This window comes from Fringilla coelebs (assembly GCF_963513975.1).
Source record: "Fringilla coelebs genome assembly, chromosome: 1".
NCBI lineage: Eukaryota > Metazoa > Chordata > Aves > Passeriformes > Fringillidae > Fringilla > Fringilla coelebs.
In genome coordinates, this window is record NC_140028.1 from 110,393,341 (window position 1) to 110,413,037 (window position 19,697).

Below are 19,697 nucleotides of genomic sequence, written 5' to 3' on the forward strand. Positions count from 1 at the left end.
TTAAGATTACAATAATATGCAATCTTAATAATCTAGACAAGAAACGACAATTTCTTTTCATCCAGACTTTTAGAAAAATATGAAATATTACTGTTGACTTCTTAGATAATCCAGAACAAATTCTTGAACAGGCTAATTGCATTTTCTCCCTGGTAAGCAGAGTACAAGTCTTGTCTTCATAGTCAAGAACTTGCATATTGATCTCAGTATTCCATAAGTATAGTTCATCAGAAAAAGGTTACTCCTACACTATTCCAAAACAGGTAAGACTGCAAATTACAGTAAATGTAGTAATGTATACGATCACAAAATTTCAGACTTGTTTCCTTAAAATGAAAAAAATATACACAGATAAAAAATACAGAACAGTTTCAGGAATTTTCCTTGAACTACGTGTTTAGGATTACAAAACATAAAAGCTAAGGCCTTCAAGATATTTCACATTCTGGTAAGGCTGCTGAACTGACAGAATTTCCAGGAAGAGAAAAAAAACCAACCAAGTATACACAGCAATACAAAGGACCATCACACTTCAGCTCTTAATAACAACTTTCTTGTTTTTGTCAGGACACCACCATGTAAACAAATTAGGTAATTAATTTATCTGTAATTTAAGAAATCCTACCTAGTAAATACATGAAACTCTGAGCTTAACAGCAGATGTGAAGTAAATCTGCAGGAAAAACACTTGAAACAAACACAGCAACATCTTCCCTCAAAGAAAACACTGATTATTGTGTTAATACTGTGTAAATGGACAGTATGAATCACTTACCTGAGATCTAGAACTCAAAGCATTGAACATATCAAAAAATACAAAACAGGTGAAAGTCATGGTAGTATCTCGCGGTGTTATTACATTGTCTCTTAACTGCCAACAAAATAAAATGAAACGGCTTTAGCATGCTTTAAACCCCCCACAATTAAACAAAGTCAATTGAACAAAATTATTACAATAATTCTACATTCAGTTTTACCAGTTAGGGAATGAAAGCAAAAGGAAGTTGTCTGCCCCAAGCTGATTTAATAAATCATAAATGAAATCACCTGTAATTTATAAAAATTTGTAATTTCAAGCTATGATTAAATGAAGCCTCCTGACCAACATTTATCTTAGCGTATGGAATAGCAGGAATTCTATGATGCACTACCAAATGTTCACATAACATTTTTCTCTACTGGGAAAACAAAGTCAAATGGCTGTTTCATAATAATCTAGTTGAAGATTTGCATAATTACTTTCTATGGGCAAAGTTTCCAAAGTAGATTTGGAACCTGAAAAAGTCTATGTTAAAATACAGATTGGAGATAAAACTGTATTTCGCTTTTCAACAACTGTTCTGAAAATCTTCCTCTCTACTCTGCTAGCATTAAATAATCATGGCCAAAACTCATTACTAAGTTCATATTAACTCTGAATTCCAACTGCTGGTATAAAAAGGATTTCTTTTAAATTAGGTTGTTACTGCTCTAAGTTTTGCACTTTTGTCGTACCTCTCTCCAGAAGACGAACAGTGTTCCACAGACGATAATTATTGATGAAACCAGTATTTTAACAATCAGGTTTTTGGTCAGAATGCTGTCCTTCAGATTTCTTGGAGGTTTTCGAATAATATCTTTATCCACAGGCTCCACCCCAAGGCTTACAATTAAAAGAACATTTTACATTTTTATCATCATAAAATTAATCCACTGCTTCTAACTTAAGGATTAGATTTTCTGAGTTGAAAAAAGAGGATTTCATTCTAGTCACTTCACCATCTCTCACCCCACCATCTATTGCAGTGAAGAGGGTCAGTGAAAGAGCCCAGAGGGAAGGCAGAACCCTGCATGCAAGTTTCATGGGCATATCCATGGATCTTTAGATAGCCCTGCTACCCCCATGCAATTAGATACTAAAGCAAACTAAACAGAATTAACACAGAAACATACTACAAACATTGAAGTTCACAAAGAAAGTTCACACAGAATCACTGGGTTGGAAGAGACCTTCAAGATCATCACATCCAACCCATGCCCTGACACTTCGACTAAAACGTGGCATTGAGTGCCACATCCAACCTTATTTCAACACATTCAGGGATGGTGACTCCACCACCTCCCTGGGCAGACAATTCCAGTACTTTATCCCTCTTTCCATAAAAAACTTTTTCCTAATATCCAACCTGTATTTCCCTTGGCACAGCTTAAGGCTGTGTCCTCTTCTGTCAGTTGCTGCCAGGAGAAAGAGACCAACCCCCACCTGACTACAGCCACCTTTCAGGGAGTTGTAGAGAAAGTTTGCAATTTCTCAAACATCTCACAGAAATTTAACACTTCACAGTTCCCTTCATGAGCAACCATTTCCCTTGTTGAAATAAAAGGACTACAGAGCCTAACAGAGTTAAGAGTAATTACTTACCTTTGAGCTGGAGGTCCATCCATAATAATATTGATCCATAAGATCTGCATGGCATTGAGAGGATTAGGAAAGTTCATTAATGTAGCCAGTGAGATTAAAGTCAGTGCTGCTATACTCCTGTTGAAAGAATCCATTTTTACAACTGTCAGCATTGAACATTTCTGAAGATGCACTGATAACTGCTTTGTAATCAACATTTCAACTGTTTAAGAGTGGATACATATTTTGACAGTGTGAATCATGACTGATGTTAAGTCAAACTTTAAAGGCAGATCATGAAATCCTTTCAAATACTCATTCTGACCCAGTCTGTATTTAAAACAGCATTATTCTGGCAATAAAAAGGCAGCAAATTTGCATTTTAAAGCCTTCCAATCTTTTAGGTAACATTTCAGAATTATCACTCACCATCACCTAATTGATTTTTTTTATGGGGGACTGGGTCCTATAGTTTTCTTGTGTTAAAAGTCGAACTTCTAAACATGGTTTTGAAAAACAAACTGCTTTTCCACTCCTGATGTAAACAAACTCACTCTGTGCACCTGACCCTGGTTTGCCTGGTCAGTCAAGGCAGGGTACTACTCAAGCTCCCTAAAAATACCTACAATCACTCCTCATTACTAGCAAGATGAGAAGGCCAGGCCAAAGACTGAAAAACAGATTAGCTGGCTGCAAGCTCAGCATTAGAAACATCTGTAAACAAGTATGCACTACTTGCTCTCAGCGCAAGATTAAGAGGCTTCATAACCAAGAAGGAGAAAGCAAGACTTACAATAATTCCAAATTTAGCACTGTACTGAACCCTATTATGCGCTCCTTGCAAAGAGGGACAGAAAAAAACCAAAGGGTAACTGATTAATCAAAAACAGGTAAGCACACTTTCTTAGAACATCTGTGCTGAGTTATTTTTCAGCAGCAGATTCCTAGTCTAGTCTTTGTAAGACTAGACTAGGACACCTGGTAAGACTGAAAGTATATGCCACTTCTTACAGTGTTTATGCAAACAAATTGGTCTTTTCTGGGTTTTGTTGTGTTGGGAGTTTTTGTTGGGAATTTTGTTTTGTTCTGGAGGTTTTATTTTAGGCGGTATTTTGTTGTTTGTGGTTTGGGGTTTTTGTGGGGCTTTTTTGAGTTTGTTTTATTAGAGGCTTTAGATTTGGTTGTTTGTTTTTTTAAACTTCTGCAACTTTCAGACCACTCTGAAATGTCATGAAGGCTTCAAAAAAGTACATGAACAGCATGGTGAAGAGCAAAAACATGTCCCTGAGTCCAGATCCAATAAGATAAACTCACAAAAAATTTGAAACTAAGACTTAATAAACTCTTGCCCTCTTGCCTTACATGCACATCATGTAGCTAGCATATGAATCCTTGTGTGCAAGAAAAGGAAGTCACCTTCATATAGTTAGCTCATTCCACAAACCAGTACAAGGATTTCAGAAGAACTACCCTCCTGATTCCCTGGTTTCCTCCATTTGAATACACGTACTGGTTAAGGAGAGACTGACTATGAGCTTCTCATTTAAACAGGGACCCAAAAGCAGCACTGCTGTTTCTTATGATCCCTTCAGTAACTCACTTTACTCATCTCAACAGGAAGAACCATGACAAAGTTACATGTCTGTTTATTGCACTACCTTCTACGTTTTTAAAAATAAAACAAGCCACCCAACACAAAATAGTGCAAACTCAAAAGCACAGTATACCAGCATCCTACTCAAAATTTACAGTATGAACATGAATTTATGCATCTGCTTCATGCTTTGGTTCATTCAAAAGAAACTTCTGATACTGACAGCCTTTCGAACTTACGTGCTCAGTTGAAATCTAACAAAATTTTTTATATTATTATAAATTCCTTTACCCTCTTCAATTGCAGACCTGCAATTAAAAACAAAGATTATATTACAAGACATGTGAATTTACTGCCAAAAAAATCTTAAGACAAACCAAAAAAGCTATTACTTTAAGCACCAATAAAACCAGCAAGAAGCAAATGGAGCTGAGGTTCTTTTGACTTTGGCAGTCTTTGTTTTTCGACTTGACTATAAGAACCCAAACTATTCTGTGATTGTGAATAACCACAAGTTATTTTTCCAGATGCTTAACTTTGAAAATGTAATTATTAGAGTAATATCTCCTATATGTTCAAAATTCACCACCATCCTTGATCCTTCTAAATCAAGTCAGATAATTTAAAAAAAATACAAAAAAACCAACAAAACCCAAACAGCCAACCCCTCCCCACACACACACTTTAAAAAAACCCACAGAAATACAGCATGGCTTTAGAAGACCAGAATGAAATATGTACAGACCATCTTCACAACTCCTAGCATGTGTCACATCTTGCCTATCACATTAACACAACTACTGCAGTGTAAAAGGATTTTCTGGTACCTAAATCACACCTACTTTGCTGCAAATAAAACTGATTTTTTCCTTATACTTGCCCAGTAATTAAACAGCATTCCTTTGGTAACTTAAAAATAATTAAAAGGGTGGGGAAAATATGTAAAACTATGTAAGTTCATACTTCTTTTTTTCCTTAGCATTCAACACTCTTCTTTCTCTCCTATTGAGAACTCTCCTGATGACATGTGCAAAATTGGGTAATGCAGTCCAGCAAAAACCTCACCAAGCCCGTGTAAAGTACTTACTACAGATGTCCTTCCTATGTACTCTTCTGCCTATGTTAAAATGACTCCCTTCTCTGTTATGTTTTTGCATAACAGCAAATTTCTGTTGGCTGAATTAGTGTGACAACCTCAGATCATCTTCTGACATACTGCTACATAGGTAGATTTTCTTATACTGTACTTCTCCATTTCACTTCTTCCCAAGGGTTAAATGTCATACTTTGGAACTGAAGTGTTCTGAGATTGATGCATAATTTCAAAATGAAGGCTATTTTGCCAGACAACAGTTCAGCTCTGTCAACAATCACTACCTTCAAAAGTCAGATGAATTAAAGTCAAAATAGGATTAAGTTTAGCTAAGCTCTTTTTGAAATACACCAACCAAAAAATGAACAAGCACAAACAGCTGGTTACCAGACATTAATAACCCCTTTTCACCTGTGATATCTAAATAGTTAATATTTTTTCCTTTTCTGAAATCATCACATTTAAAAGTTGAAAAATAGAGATCTACATCATTTTTTTAAATCTTGAGTGGAATGCTCTGTCATTTTTCCATTAGTTTTATGCTTCTGAAGTACAAAATTAAATGAAATCTACTAACCACAATTTCACCTCAGTTATGTTTCCAAACATGCTAACACTCCTGACTGAGCAGAAAACTCATTTACAGCAGCTACAAGCTCATTTACAAGTTCAGGGAAACTTCTATTTGCTTAACCCAGGCACCATCTCATTAAAGTTATATAGTACAAGATATGTACATAAAGGCCACCTACATTATTGTCTGAAAATCATCATCCACGAGGATCATATCTGCTGCCTCTTTACAAACATCTGTTCCAGTTTGTCCCATGGCTACACCAATATCTGCAGCCTTCAGAGCAACAGCATCATTCACTCCATCTCCTGTCATAGCTACCACGGCACCATTATTCTGCAGGGACTAAAGAGAGGGAAAAGAACTTAAATCAGGGATTGAAATAACCTATCCTATAAAATTATTCTAGATACAAGGTTTGTGTCACTGCTCCCCCTCCTCCATTTCTTTATAGTTGCACTGTAATGTCCTAAAGAAAAAAGCAGCTGCTTCTGTTCTAAATAGCTTTTATACAAGATTTTGGGTTAAACTTCAGTTTGTATATTCACAGCCTAAATTTTAAAGCTAGGGTATTTAAAATTTGCCTTTAGGCAAAAGAAAAAAAAACTCTAGAGACAGATAGAAGACATTGTATTTCCATATTACCATTATCACCTTCTTATAAGTCTTGCATGCATCCCTATGGTCTCAGTGTTTTGACTTCTCCTTATTGTTACTTTTCTGATTGTTCCAATTGTTACACTGAGTCCCTCCTTCTTTGCTACCTTCTTTTGTTAACTTCTGAATAGAGGCAATGCCACAGACATGGCTTGAAATTCATTCCCTTTTATCTCATCTGACAAGTATCAGAAATATGGTTCTTTCACGCTCCTAGTCAATTCAACTGCAACATGACACAAAATCACAATCAATCCCCAGCTCCCTACATAGAAGAAAGCACAATGTTACCTACCTACTCCTTGTGGGCACTGTGCATTTTTCTAGGTAATATTTTCAAGTACACTTCACTGCCAAATCAGATGCATATTTGATTTTATCTTGACACACATAATAGTCTAAATAAAGGCAGCACAGACAATACCCACAGCAACAGTCCAGCATTTGAGCCTCTATAAAGACGTACCTTTATAATTTTCAATTTATGTCGGGGACTGGCTCTGTAGAATACTGCAACCTATTAAAAGAGATGAAGTAGTGGTGAAAATTTCAGATATGTCAAGAATTGCATTGGATTCTCTTAAGGTAGAGGGCAAAAAATACAATCTAAGGCCAACTGTATTCTTGTTAGCTCTTAAGCTGAAACACCAGCGAGCTGTGTTTTTAACTGAGTGAAATCATTAATTTTAGAGGAGATTCAAAGTGTGTTCTGGTAAACAAAGTTAGTGCTACTTATTTCAAGATAGAATGTGCAGTTTAAAAGCCTTCTAAAATAATGAAGCAACTGAGGTATAATGGCTTGCTGCTGGCCTTCCTGACTAAATCCATGCAGGCAATTGTGGTGCTGACTCTGCAATCAACATCCTTTTCCCTTGCCAGCACAAGTGACAAGCTACTCAGGAGATTTCAATTTTACTCGTTTATAGCATATTAGTAACAATTGAAGTTTTAAAGATAATCAAAAATTCTGACTTGGAAGGACCAATTTTCAGATTTTTCTTGGTCTCTGGACTTCTCTGTAAATTGAAATTTGAGCATGTGGAATTTAGTTTTTCATAATCTCCATATAGTTAGCATTTTTTCCTTTTCAAGAAGCCTGACAAAGAGCTAGATTTGTCACCAATCAGTTTAAACTGTATACAGCTATCAATCTTATTGGTTGATTTTAATTCCTAGTAAGACTTTAAGCAAACACCTAGAAAAGCAATTGGGTCAAAGGTCAAATGTGTAAGTAAATTTGTATCTCTTTCAGTTATTTAATGTGGACAGCCCTTAAGAAAATGTATTACCACATAAACCAGAAATTACTATTTACATAATTCTTGCTTTTCCCCAGTTTCTGTGAGTCACTAAGAAAAGACAGAAAGCTGACATGCACATTTCTTGATTGCAAATATTGGCTTTTGGCTTGCTTACACCAGGCTCAAGCATGCTGAGTCTAATTTTGCAGTCCTTTGCAAACAGAGCAGTATTTTGATGCAAGAATTTTGCAACATAGCTAAACTTGAACCTCTGTTGCATTTGATTATGTCTTCACACTCATAACCTGGACATTGGTTAATCCATTTAGTTATTTAATAACTAAAAAGTATTAAGCAGTAACTTAATAGACCCTTTCAAAATTCCCAACTAGTGACCTCAGATTGATCAAAATAATTAGGAACATGGACAAGTCTTACAAATTACAAAGCAATGGACTGTCTGAACATGCAGACTCTAAGATTATATAAATGAACTGAGTTGCTCAGAAATAAAATGGCCTGATAATACAAAAAGGTGATGTTCAGTAAGAGATGGCAGAATGAAAGTTAAAGATAAAAAAACCCTGAATCATTAAGAGACAGAAACAATAAACTCCCTAAAAAGATAACTGCGTAAGTTGAACGAAATACATTTTCATATTGGTCCTATGTCAGACCAAAAGATACTTATTAGAACAATATTATTTGTCAATCAGAAATTATATTTTAGCTTGCCACAGAAAAAAAGCATTTCCCACATTTCAGTAAGTAGTATATCAAAACAAACCTTTGGTGTTATTTGAGAAAGCTGCTGAATATCCAAATCATCTATCTCTTCTCCAGAGATTGCCTGTGAATTTTTGGAGTACAATCCTAGTCGACTAGCTGTAAGAGAGTCATAAAAACAGTTATTATAATAATTTACCCTTTTAAGACATTAAGTAGTCAATTATTTTTTAAAATCCTAATATTCTCTGCAGCATTTAATTTTTGAAATACCTGGAGCAGAACATCTTACTACATTATTGATTCAGTATGTTGGAGTAAATTACATGAACTCTTGAGTAACAACAACATGCTACAAAGTCTATCCTAAATCAGATATTTATTTGTTTAGTCTTTTTAGGTCTAAAGGTCTGTAATTGATTCTGTCAGGTGTCATATAAACAAATAGAGGAGTTCAGCTGTCTCAAAGAATTTACAGTTCAAAAATAACATGACAGAAAATGAAAAATAACATGAGGGAGACAAGGAAAAGGAAAAAAACCTCTGATAAAATACTCTGAGTTTGGGAGTATACTCTTCACGTGCACATTGAACTGATCATCATCCTGTTTGTAAAGAATTCTTATTCTGGCTAAAGTGCTTGTTCTTTAATGCACTGTATTGTAAAAAGAAGTAGTTTGCTTAAATATTTATTACTAATACTTAAGGTTCAAACTTAGTTATATGGACAAAACTACTAGACAGCACTGAAGTGCCAGTTATCCTTTGTCACTGGCTCTTTTAGTTCATCCCTGCTGTCAGAGACAGGCACCCAAAGCTGAGGGTAGGCAGAGTGGTGGTGAAACAATAAGAATCAGAAATCAAGCATATGTAATAAGTAAACAACATGAAAAAAATACAGTTTCAAAAAGCCAAAGTCATATTACCAAACTAGAAAAGCTGCTATTCAAGCTGAAACCAAAGTAACAGTTCAGGCTAGGGTGGTGGGGTTTTTGGGTCATTTTCCCTGCTAATTCCACCATGCCATACATTAATCCAAAATACAGAACTCACAAATGTTAAAGACTTAATATGCACACTTCCTAACAATTAGCTAAGCAGAAAACAAGAAAAGAAGAAAGGAAGGGAACTGTTCATACCAATGGCAACTGCAGTTTCCTGTGAATCTCCAGTAACCATTTTTATTGCAACTCCTGAGGTGATGAGTGTAGTAACAGCTTCTTTTACACCAGTCCGCGGGGGATCGATTATTCCCACAAGCCCCAAAAAAGTCAGCTGTCCTAACTCAGGACCAGAAGCTAAGGCCAGAACTTTAAGAAGAAAAAGAAATAAAAATGTTAAGGTTTGAAATTAATGTTTACACCAGCATTTAAAACAAGTGTTTCTAACTAACAGACCAGCATAAAGCAAAGGGCTGGAATTGATATTTTCCCTTTTTTAAACCTTGGTAGTAGCAATGTGAGCATTCACAATGGCCTACTTACATACACTCTTGTCTTCTAAAGAACTCTTTACCAAACAGCCAGGTTTTAAAGATAACTTTCCTATTTATTCTCATCTGAAAGTGTTTATATTTTGACTGTGTGGAAAGAGAACCACATCTAGCTTTGTGATTTCTCTGTGCATTTCTTTTATGCATTAGGATGAAAGGGAGGATCATTTAACATATTTATTTTCTGCTGTAGTTATTTTTTTACCTTTTGAGAGGCAGATTTCATTGAGTACATGCTGAATATTTTCTGAAATGTCTTTTCAAGTAGGATTCTTAATTCAAATATATTTAAATGTCATTAGGGTTGTAAGGAAAAAGCAAGCTTGCTCTTTTCAAAACATTACCCTTGATTTTTTTGACAGACAGAACAAATGACTGTTCAAATAAAACAGCAAAAAAAAATACCACTCCTAGCATATCCTCTCAGCTTGTAATAATTTGTATCTTAGGAATTTCCTGAGCCACAGAGTACCCCTCCCTTTAAAAATTAAAAAAAAAAAGTTTAAAAAATTAAAGAGCTGTGCATGGACTTAACAGCCTAGAGATCTCTTTGGAGAGGCCAAAGAAAGCCAGTCATGTATAATCCTGGTCCATAATCAACTACTGCCAATCACCTTGTGAAAAATACTTAATCTAAAATTCTACACAGCTTGTTAACACAGAAGATAATTCCAATGGCATCTCCTGACCTGCAATCAATTGTGCTAGCCTAACTCATGAAGGTGGCAGGAGCCAAAGTAATGGACAAATAAACACATTCACACTAAAAAAAGCCCCACAGGTATCTATAATAAGGTATGGAAGCCATTAAGTAACAATTTACTTATGTAGTTATGGTCACAGGCAAGAGATGACAGAAAGCAACAGCGTCCTTTCCCACCCTCTGCAGTTTAATCAAGGTATTATACAAGCCTAAAAACTAAACAACACAGTGGCAACTTAATGACCAAAAAAACCCCAACCAACCATACAAAAAAGAAGATCCCAGCATTTTAGGTTGCTCTTGTTTGTTGTTGTTGGCTTAGGTTTTTTTTTTAACATCAAGCAGTGCCATTTAAATGAAATTGATATTTTGAGAGACTTTTGAAACAGCCTTACCTCTAAGCCCTGCAGAACCCATAGACACCTTCTCTTGCTGGTACTGCTCTCTCTGCTGCTGCACCAGGGGTAGGCTCTGTCCCTTACAGTTATAGGATGTACAGTATCTAATGACTTGTTCATAAGCACCTTTCATAAAGCAAACCTCAGGTTTGTCCTAAAAGAAAAAAGAGCTGCTGTGTGCACGTGTGCATGCATAACTACACATACACAAGTACATATGGATATATAAGAATGACATGCGTACTTTTGTTAACAATCTTAAGAACATAATACAAATCAAACTTACACTTCTAAAAATAAAAATCTGTTCTTCTGAGTGTCTCCAGACAGTGTAAATTCAAGAGTGGTAAAGTCAAAAGAGCCAAGCTAACAATCAATATCTCATTTCAGAACACATCAGACACAGGCACTGCAAGTCACAGTTTACAGACTAAGAGGCCATGCAAAGGACAGAAATTCAACCTACACAGGACATTAGACCTGAAAGACCTTAAGCTCCTCATCAGACCAGCTGCACAGGTCATTAAACATCCTCTCCATTCTTGCACAAGGCCTAGTAACTCTAATATTTTCCAGATATCCATTTAGCCTTGATATGATGATATCATGGGACTGAGAGTCCACCAGCTACCTCAAATACTTAACTCCAATGTTAAATCACCTCATTCCTTCTCCTCCCCCCTTTTCCATTAAGAACTGCTGCCTCAGCTAAATTTCCAATCACTGATCACTCATTTTTCTCTCCAGCTGAACTAAAAAGCTCTTTTTTAATACACCTATTTTCTTCCTGTGAAGTTATTCATATGCACAGCAGTCAAGTTACCTCAATCTTTAATGACAGGCTTAAAAGAGTTCCAAGTTTCTAAATTCACTGTATTTTCTTAGTCTTCAAATAATTTATGTTCCTTTTGAATCTGTTATCAATTTTCCAACATTCTTTTAAAATTGCTGATTCCAAAACACAGACACAGTAAGTCTTTACACGAATTAAAACCTTATATCAATTTCTGCTCTTTACAAAGGCATGGATAATCAACAATATAATCCATATAGCTAAAAGGAGTCAAATGCTTCCTTTCCAAAGCAGATTTTACAATGATACTGGAATATTGCCAACAAGGCTGGTTTTGATCTGAAGTACTGGAAGATTTTTTAATAATAAAAACATATCCATATATTTTTTTATAATAATAATAATAATAATAAATCCAATATAAGGTCTGTTGTTGCACATATTGTCTAGAAGGCTCCAGTTACCAGACTGGCAGTGATTATGTCAATTCTTGCAACAAAAACATTTTTATGGATCTAAATGAAACATGAATGCATACATGTATGTGAAAGTACCAGAAGACAGAAAAAGAGATTAAAAGAGTGGCTTTTATTGATAATCCATGCCAGTGTTGACATCAATAAAATTTGTCAACACTGGGGATGTGATGTCTGCATCAAACCAGAAACCTGTGTTTTAAAACAAATGAAATTTTACTATTGAACATCAATGCATATTCTTAATTCATTATGTAACTATGCAGCACTGGAACAGCAGAAGATTGGCAGAATTGCTTTGGATGTTTGAGAAGAAAGAAGAAGGAAGGAGAAATAGCTAAGTATACATGTAAGGTCTCAGTTTTCAAAACACTTAAAATAATCTTCCAGGATGTCTTTTATGGAAATTTTATTTCTTGTGATTCCTTTTTTCTACTTCAGAGCTTGAAACTAAAGCTGTGTCTATTATCAAGCCGTATTTCAAGGACTGTGCATTACTGCCCGCCTTCCAAAACTTCTGAAGCGAAAAATGAAGATATTAAACAAGGCAGATAACCATTCTACAGAGTCAGCACTCATGGAAACTGACTGAAGTTTACCTGCTGTGTTCTGTGAATGCATTTAACAGCCATCCATTTTTGCTCTGAGCTGAAGGGATATTCAGCCTTCCTTATGTAGTCTTCCTGGACTCCATCTAAACCCATCTGTATAAAATAGATGTACCACCACAATGTCAGGACCTTTTCAAACAGGTATGAAATTTGATGACTTGTTGAAACACCTTAGTTAGCAAACATCACTTAATTACAGAACAATTTCATCTCCAAAGTTGCCTTTTGAGCACACTGTCCCAATTTAGACAGACTTCTTGGCAAACTAGCACTGAAAACACCTAGAAACTTCTTTCAGGCTTCAGCAAGAGCCTTGCTACATTTTTCAGTAGCTGTAATGGGTGTGTCACAGCATCATACTCAAAACCAACAACAACCCCCCTCCCTCCCCAGCAGAAAAAAAGCCAAACACTTCAGGACAGTGTCTACAATTCAAAAGCCCTGCACTTGAGAGGCATCATAAACCCTGCAGTCACCAATACATCAGTTACCAACTTCCCTCTGCTACTGATGTAAAACTGGAAAAGAAACAGTACAGTCAATATTCAACAGGTAAATTAGTTTGTGGCAGGTGAAAAGACAGTACTAAGTGCAAAAAGATGAAAATAGAGATTTTACTTCACTTGTAAATTTTTTTTTCTGATCCTTCAGAATGCCCAAGATTTACAAGAAAAACATAGGAGATGAGCAGTTGCAATACAAATCTAGGAGATCCAAAAGAGAAGAAAATGAGAAAAACAAAGCCACAAATTATTTCTACACATTTCCCACCTGCCACGAATCCAAAAAGCACCATCAAGTACACACCTTCATAGCAAGTGCAATTAAAGCCCCTTCTGTTGGCTTCCCCATCAATGTGTTGTTTCTAATCAAGGCATCATTGCACACACAACCAGCCTAAATGATGAGGAAGGAAAGGGGAGAAAACAGAACACAAAGTAAATGTCATTCAAAGCTCTCACGCTACATCATCAGTTAAAACTCACCTCTCTTTGCCAAGATCTTACCTCCACAATTTTGCTAATGGATGGGTTGTTATAACCATGAATAACTTCACCATCGAGCATCACTTCTCCAAACCTGTTATAACCTACTCCAGTAACCTGCAAGACAAGCAGCCAGAGGCAGCATGCAATGTAGTGTTCACCAGGTTAACTGCTCTCAGCTTTTTATAATAAACTACAGAAGAATTTCAAAAGGCTATTCACAGTGCTGCTTTTACTCAGTGTGCATGAATTCTTCTTATTCAGCTTCTAATGCAGCAACAGCCTGACTTCAATAAAATATATTAGAGACTAATTTCTTTTAACAGTATCAATTTTATTCCTCAGCATAAAAAAATGTAGAATATGTTGTTTCCTTACAGTATTAGGTCTGCTTTCTTTTTTCCACTTTCGTTTGCTTTCTAACTTTTTCCTCCTATTTTTCTCTACCCTGATTAATAATGCATACCCCCTGCAGGGAATGGAATTACAGAGCAGAGTCCTACTTCCATCGAGTTATTAAAAAAAAAAAGCAAACAGTTGAACAGCCTCTCAGTTATACCTCAGAAAGGTGTTAAAACCAGGAAAATTGTATTTTTAGTGCATAAAAACCAGGCATCCTACTAGGATACTAAAAAAGTCCTATAGCATTAACATCTAATATATTTCACAGCCATTTTAAGTTCTCTTTCCATCAGGAAAAAGGAACTGATTTGACCCAAATGCAACTGTGCTAGTAGCAGTATTCATACAGATTTCTAGCAATAAAAAAACAAGTATCAGGATATATAAGAAAATATGGGCAAATAATAGGAAACAATGTGAAAAAAAGCTAGTATTTTTGCTTGCAGAATAAAATTACAAGACCATCTATTAACTCCATTGTGGAAACAAAACCCAGGTTAGGGAGTTTGAGAATTTAAGAACCTGATTAAAACATTCCTATGAACCCATATCCAGTTCCACACCTCACTGCTTTTGCTTATCTTTTGTGGATTTACATCATTGGTCTTTCCAGCAACTCCCTAATCTCAGCTGTCACTGTTTCATGTCCTGCTCCTTCCTGCAAGTCCATCCATTATAAAAAATCAAGAATGACAGTGCATATTCAGTGTGAATAGTTCACACAATAAACTGCCTTTAGGCAAGAAGCTGGATATCTCCACTTTAAAAGTTTGGAACATGTAAATTTTAGGGGGTTTTCTTCGTACCTGAAACAGCAAAATAGACTCAATCTTCTGTACTGAAGAAAAACACAATCTCTCAGCTTGTCTGTGTATCTTAGCATCTGTCTCTTATTCTGTGTGACCTAGAGTCACCAAAAGTTTTAAGAACTTAACATATTTTAAAAATGCTTCTGTAACCAAAGAAGGCTTGGACAGCACAGCTCAAAGGCTGCATACTAAATGAACGGAGGGACAGAAGTTTAGTGCAATAAATTTATACTTTCTTAACTGATGCTTTACCTGTAGTATAGTCCAGCATGTTTCAGCTGATACACACAACAAAATAAAAAGGCAAATTCAAGTTTAAGTGTCACACCACATACCTCAGCATGCTGCCCATCAGAAGTAAAAATATGGGTAACAGTCATTTCATTCTTTGTCAGAGTTCCAGTTTTATCTGAACAAATGACATTGCAACAACCTGAAATAACAAATTAACATCTATAAGACAATTCTTGTTTAGAACAATCCAAGAAACTAACAAAGAGAAAAGTATGGAAGCTGAGCAAATTTTTAAAAATTTTAAATATAATATTTATATTATATATAAATATAAAAACAAGTGAGAGAGAGCAAATTTTCAACTAATAATGAATAATTGTACAAGGTTCTTTGAGAGTTTGTCCAATAAACAAAAAAAACCCCTCCAAACTAATTTAAGTCCCAAATTCGCAATTTATACAAAATGTGTCCACTCACTATTTCTCCTTTATTTTATTCTGCTGTACTCAAGCTACAATTAATTGAAATCTCAATTGTGATTCCTGGTGAGGAAAAATACTAGGAGCCTGCTTTACAGAAGTTATTCTTCTTCATTAAAAAGTACAACATGTATTTAACACTAGCCACAATATTTGTGTCACACAAGTATGTGGCAAGTGTGACTTACTAATAAACCTGCAAATTTTAATAAGCTTGAAGAGATTACAAAAATGTGAGATTTGCATATGCCTTTTTAACTCTGGAATGGAGATGAGAGACTGTTGCAGCATCTTGACATTTCTGGACATGACAGCAGGGGCTGTACAAGCAACAGAAAACCTTGCAACACTAATGAAACTCTGCTAGAGGCACTGGAAAAAAAATTCCCAATCTTCAAATTACAAAAAGGAATTCATATGCAGCAGATTTATTTAACTTAGTATTTCTATTTTTTTCCCATGTTCTGTGCTTTACATGTTTTATGACTCAACCTGCATACGGAACTTGTTTGAGCTTTAAAGTTTTTAAATGATTTTACATTCTAATATGAGCAGCATAACATCCTGAAGGTGCATTATGATTACAAAGCTTTTTCTAATATTCAAATATGGATTTGTTTTAAACTGTGAAAATCATTCCTAAATTTACACCAAAAATTTTTAATTTAAAAAACGTTTTACAAGTCTTACTTAACAAGAACATCTTACAGCAAACAGTCAGTTTAGTGTATTGCTAGCATGGCATGCTATTAACTGGGAGATTTTTTATTTTCTTCAAAAGAAATAGTTAGAAGGCCCACAGAAACATCTCCCTGCATTGCTCCATGGTAACACACATTAAATTCAGGAATATTTTAAAGATGCCAACATGCTGCTAGCAAAGTAAGAATACCTGCTTTGTTTTCCTCATTAGTCATCAATATTTCTAACATTTACATCAAAAACACTATCTCTAAGTTAGTCTAGTCATACCTAAAGTTTCAACAATAGGCAGCTTTTTTACAATAGCCCGTTTCTTCACCATTCTCATCACACCAAGGGCCAGTGTCACCGTTACCACAATTGGGAGTCCTTCAGGGATTGCAGCTACAGCCAAACTGTAATGAAAGTAAATACTCAGATCTGTTTTCAAATGTCACACAGGAATACACAGTAGTGATGAATTTACAATTCAGACCATTGTTTCTGTGGCTGACTGGTCGCTGAGATTAAAACAGAAAGGAAGGAGTTACCATGTGATTCTAGCTGTATAGCATTCATTATAAGAAACCCGCTGAAGACAGCAACAAATGAAATAAATTAGATCGTTTTTACTCATTATTTATGCAAAAGTATGAAGAAATGTAGGGGAGAGGGAGAAATCAATTGTACATCTGTTTTGCCTACACAAAACACTAATTAGGGCTACACAAAGCAGCGCAGATTGTGAAGAATAAGTGTAGTCAGCACTAAACAGAACTGGGAAATGCCACCACTGATCCACAATTGCTACTGCCAGATCATGATGTGGCAGCAAATTAAGTGAGGGAATGGCCTTGAAGGTCATTTAAAAAACAAACAAATAAAAAACTTGATGACAATGTAAATGCTCAAAGATGCAGTTCCTGGGTTTCTTTTCTCCCCTCCACAAATGCATAATTCTTCAGAATCTGATCCTGCCACTTAAAGAAACCCTACAGCACAGCACTTATGCCCATGTGATCAGCAACCCAACAACCTTTCTAGGAGTATGGAGTTAGACCATCTAAATTCAGTGCTGTTCTCAGCAAATATATTGGGATTAAGTTTGCATAATATAGTAGAAGCTGAGTTATTGAGCTACATGACAAAGCTTGCAATAACTTTGTCATATGCCTTGTAAAATTACAGCTACTTTAGTTACTCAGCAACAAAAATTCAAACTGTAGAACTCTATTGCCTGTTTGCAGATGTTCCACAAGACACTCAGAAATCACCATATGAATGTAAAGTTTAAGAGACTAACAGGAACACACTGCATTATTAAAAATATGTAAGAATTTTCTTTTCTATTTTCATTTTGAATTACATGAAGTTAAGACCAGCATACGCAAGCATATTTAGGAAATAGATCACTAGCTTTCAAACACTTGCTGTAATGAATGATCTGCATTATTTCATAACATAAATCTTACCTCACACCAATTGTGAACATATCAAGGATATGCTTTCCTTGCAACCAGCCAACTAGCATAATAACTCCTATAAAGAAAACAGTCAAGGGGAAAAATGTAAAACCAGCATGTACTGTAGCCTCATGGGGACAAGAAAAAATTCAAATAACCAGAAAAAAAGCTTATGACTGCACTACCTACAAAAAATTATTTATTTCATTGTCATGATTCCATTAGTATAGCAAAGATGAAGAGAGCTTTAGCCAGTCAAGTTGCCCAATCATATCTTTGAGATATTCATTTATGCACACCTTGAATCAGAATCCAAGACACACTGTCATTTAAAAGGAAGTATTTGGAGGACAAAAAGTCAGTAAAGTACATTTGAAGGAAGAAGCAAGTGAACACCCTTATGATTAGAGTTATGTCACATAATGCAATTTTCAGATGTCTAGTGACATGAACCCAAAGTGACCAATGAAATCAGGAGGCAAAAGATTTAGAGGTTTAGTCTTCCATTTCCCAGGGCTCCACACTAGTTTCCTTTAGATAATCTTTTGCAATTATTTTACATAAATTATCTTACCTATTATACCAAAGGAATACAAGGAAAGCTGTTTTCCCAAGAGATCCATGCTCTTCTGCAGAGGTGTCTTTGGAGCCTTGATCAACGGGAAACAAGCAGCAGTTAGCAAATGAACTGCACACATTTTACTTCACAGATGCAAAATTCAAGACAGTCAGTGAACAAGATGCAGTTACACTCTATGTTTCCATACATTTACTTTAGGAAAACAGACTGTTCTTTCACAGAATTCAATGAGATTCAAAAATGCTTCAATGAAATAAAATATTTATTAGAAATATTCTTCTAGGGCTTTGTGATATCTGCAACAAATCCAATATAAAAGGTCTTATTAAAAATTTCATTAAAAAAACAAAACATCATGCCAACTAAAAGCTACTGCACTTCTTCCAAGACCAAAAAAGCTCTCAGTACCAAGAATAAAACTGATTTTCAAACTACAGGCATTAGGGCCCTCGAAAGCCAGTTATATTTCAGAAGAAATGTTTTTAATCATCTACAGAAAATTCAATTTAGCAGAAGAGAAAGCTATGTAAGTATTTAGACAGGTGCAGAACATTATATTCACAATTAGTATCTTTAGGTCAGCTATGGATATTTTGTTGCACTGCATTTTCATGTCCATGAGCTACAAGATTTGCTTCACTAGAGAAAAGGGAAGTACTGAAAGCAATGTATGTTTAACTAAGTTCCTACAGAATAAATTCAAAGTTTTAATGAATGAAATACAAACTTCCAAACTATGTCTTTGCTTCTAAATATCTTCTCTTACCTCTTCTGCTTGCATCATTTTGAAAACCTCCCCAAATTCAGAGTTTTCTCCTGTTCCAATAACTATCCCCTAAAAAAAACAAAAAACAACATAAAGATAAAGCCAAATCAAATCTGAAGTTTTAATGTTAGTTGTTGTTATTGACAGATTTGACTCCAATCATGGACAAATGCCATTAAGCCCAATAAAAATTTTAACTTGGTTTATAGAATTAGTTCTTGTCACAAGTAGGGAATTTTTCCTAAAAAACCTTCTGCCTTAGTGAAACAAATTGCTTTTCTGTGCACTGCTGAAGTACTTACTAACTACCAGTAGCAGAACTCAAACTGGTAAAACCTAACACTAGCCAGAACCGTATTTTCTGTTACACATTTTCAAACATGTGTGTACAGCTCTAGAAGTACAACACCACAGCCTAAACAGAGGAGTTTCACATCATCTGCTCCCTATAAATTTGAGCTCTCATGGCCATAGTTTTCTTATTAAATAGTGTATGACAAAGCAGCAGTGAGAAAAGCTGTGCAAAGTATCACACTAATCACCGGGAGGTAAACTTAAA

General features: G+C 35.4%; 1 protein-coding gene across 5 annotated transcripts in view; it reads right to left on the bottom strand.

Annotated features, from left to right (window-relative positions):
• The window catches only part of ATP2C1 (ATPase secretory pathway Ca2+ transporting 1), a 62,175-nt gene that overhangs the window by 1,818 nt on the left and 40,660 nt on the right, over window positions 1–19,697 (bottom strand). For all 5 annotated transcript variants that reach the window (XM_084214197.1, XM_084214199.1, XM_084214200.1 and 2 more), the window contains 17 exons: window positions 19,139–19,207; window positions 18,367–18,442; window positions 17,802–17,868; window positions 16,621–16,745; window positions 15,271–15,368; window positions 13,746–13,841; window positions 13,546–13,635; window positions 12,727–12,831; window positions 10,856–11,012; window positions 9,405–9,575; window positions 8,327–8,424; window positions 6,765–6,815; window positions 5,820–5,986; window positions 4,214–4,282; window positions 2,402–2,518; window positions 1,495–1,642; window positions 776–871 (listed from right to left, as the gene is read on the bottom strand). In XM_084214197.1, the coding sequence (XP_084070323.1) occupies window positions 776–871; window positions 1,495–1,642; window positions 2,402–2,518; window positions 4,214–4,282; window positions 5,820–5,986; window positions 6,765–6,815; window positions 8,327–8,424; window positions 9,405–9,575; window positions 10,856–11,012; window positions 12,727–12,831; window positions 13,546–13,635; window positions 13,746–13,841; window positions 15,271–15,368; window positions 16,621–16,745; window positions 17,802–17,868; window positions 18,367–18,442; window positions 19,139–19,207 (1,800 nt within the window). The remainder of the gene's footprint in view (window positions 1–775; window positions 872–1,494; window positions 1,643–2,401; window positions 2,519–4,213; window positions 4,283–5,819; window positions 5,987–6,764; window positions 6,816–8,326; window positions 8,425–9,404; window positions 9,576–10,855; window positions 11,013–12,726; window positions 12,832–13,545; window positions 13,636–13,745; window positions 13,842–15,270; window positions 15,369–16,620; window positions 16,746–17,801; window positions 17,869–18,366; window positions 18,443–19,138; window positions 19,208–19,697) is intronic.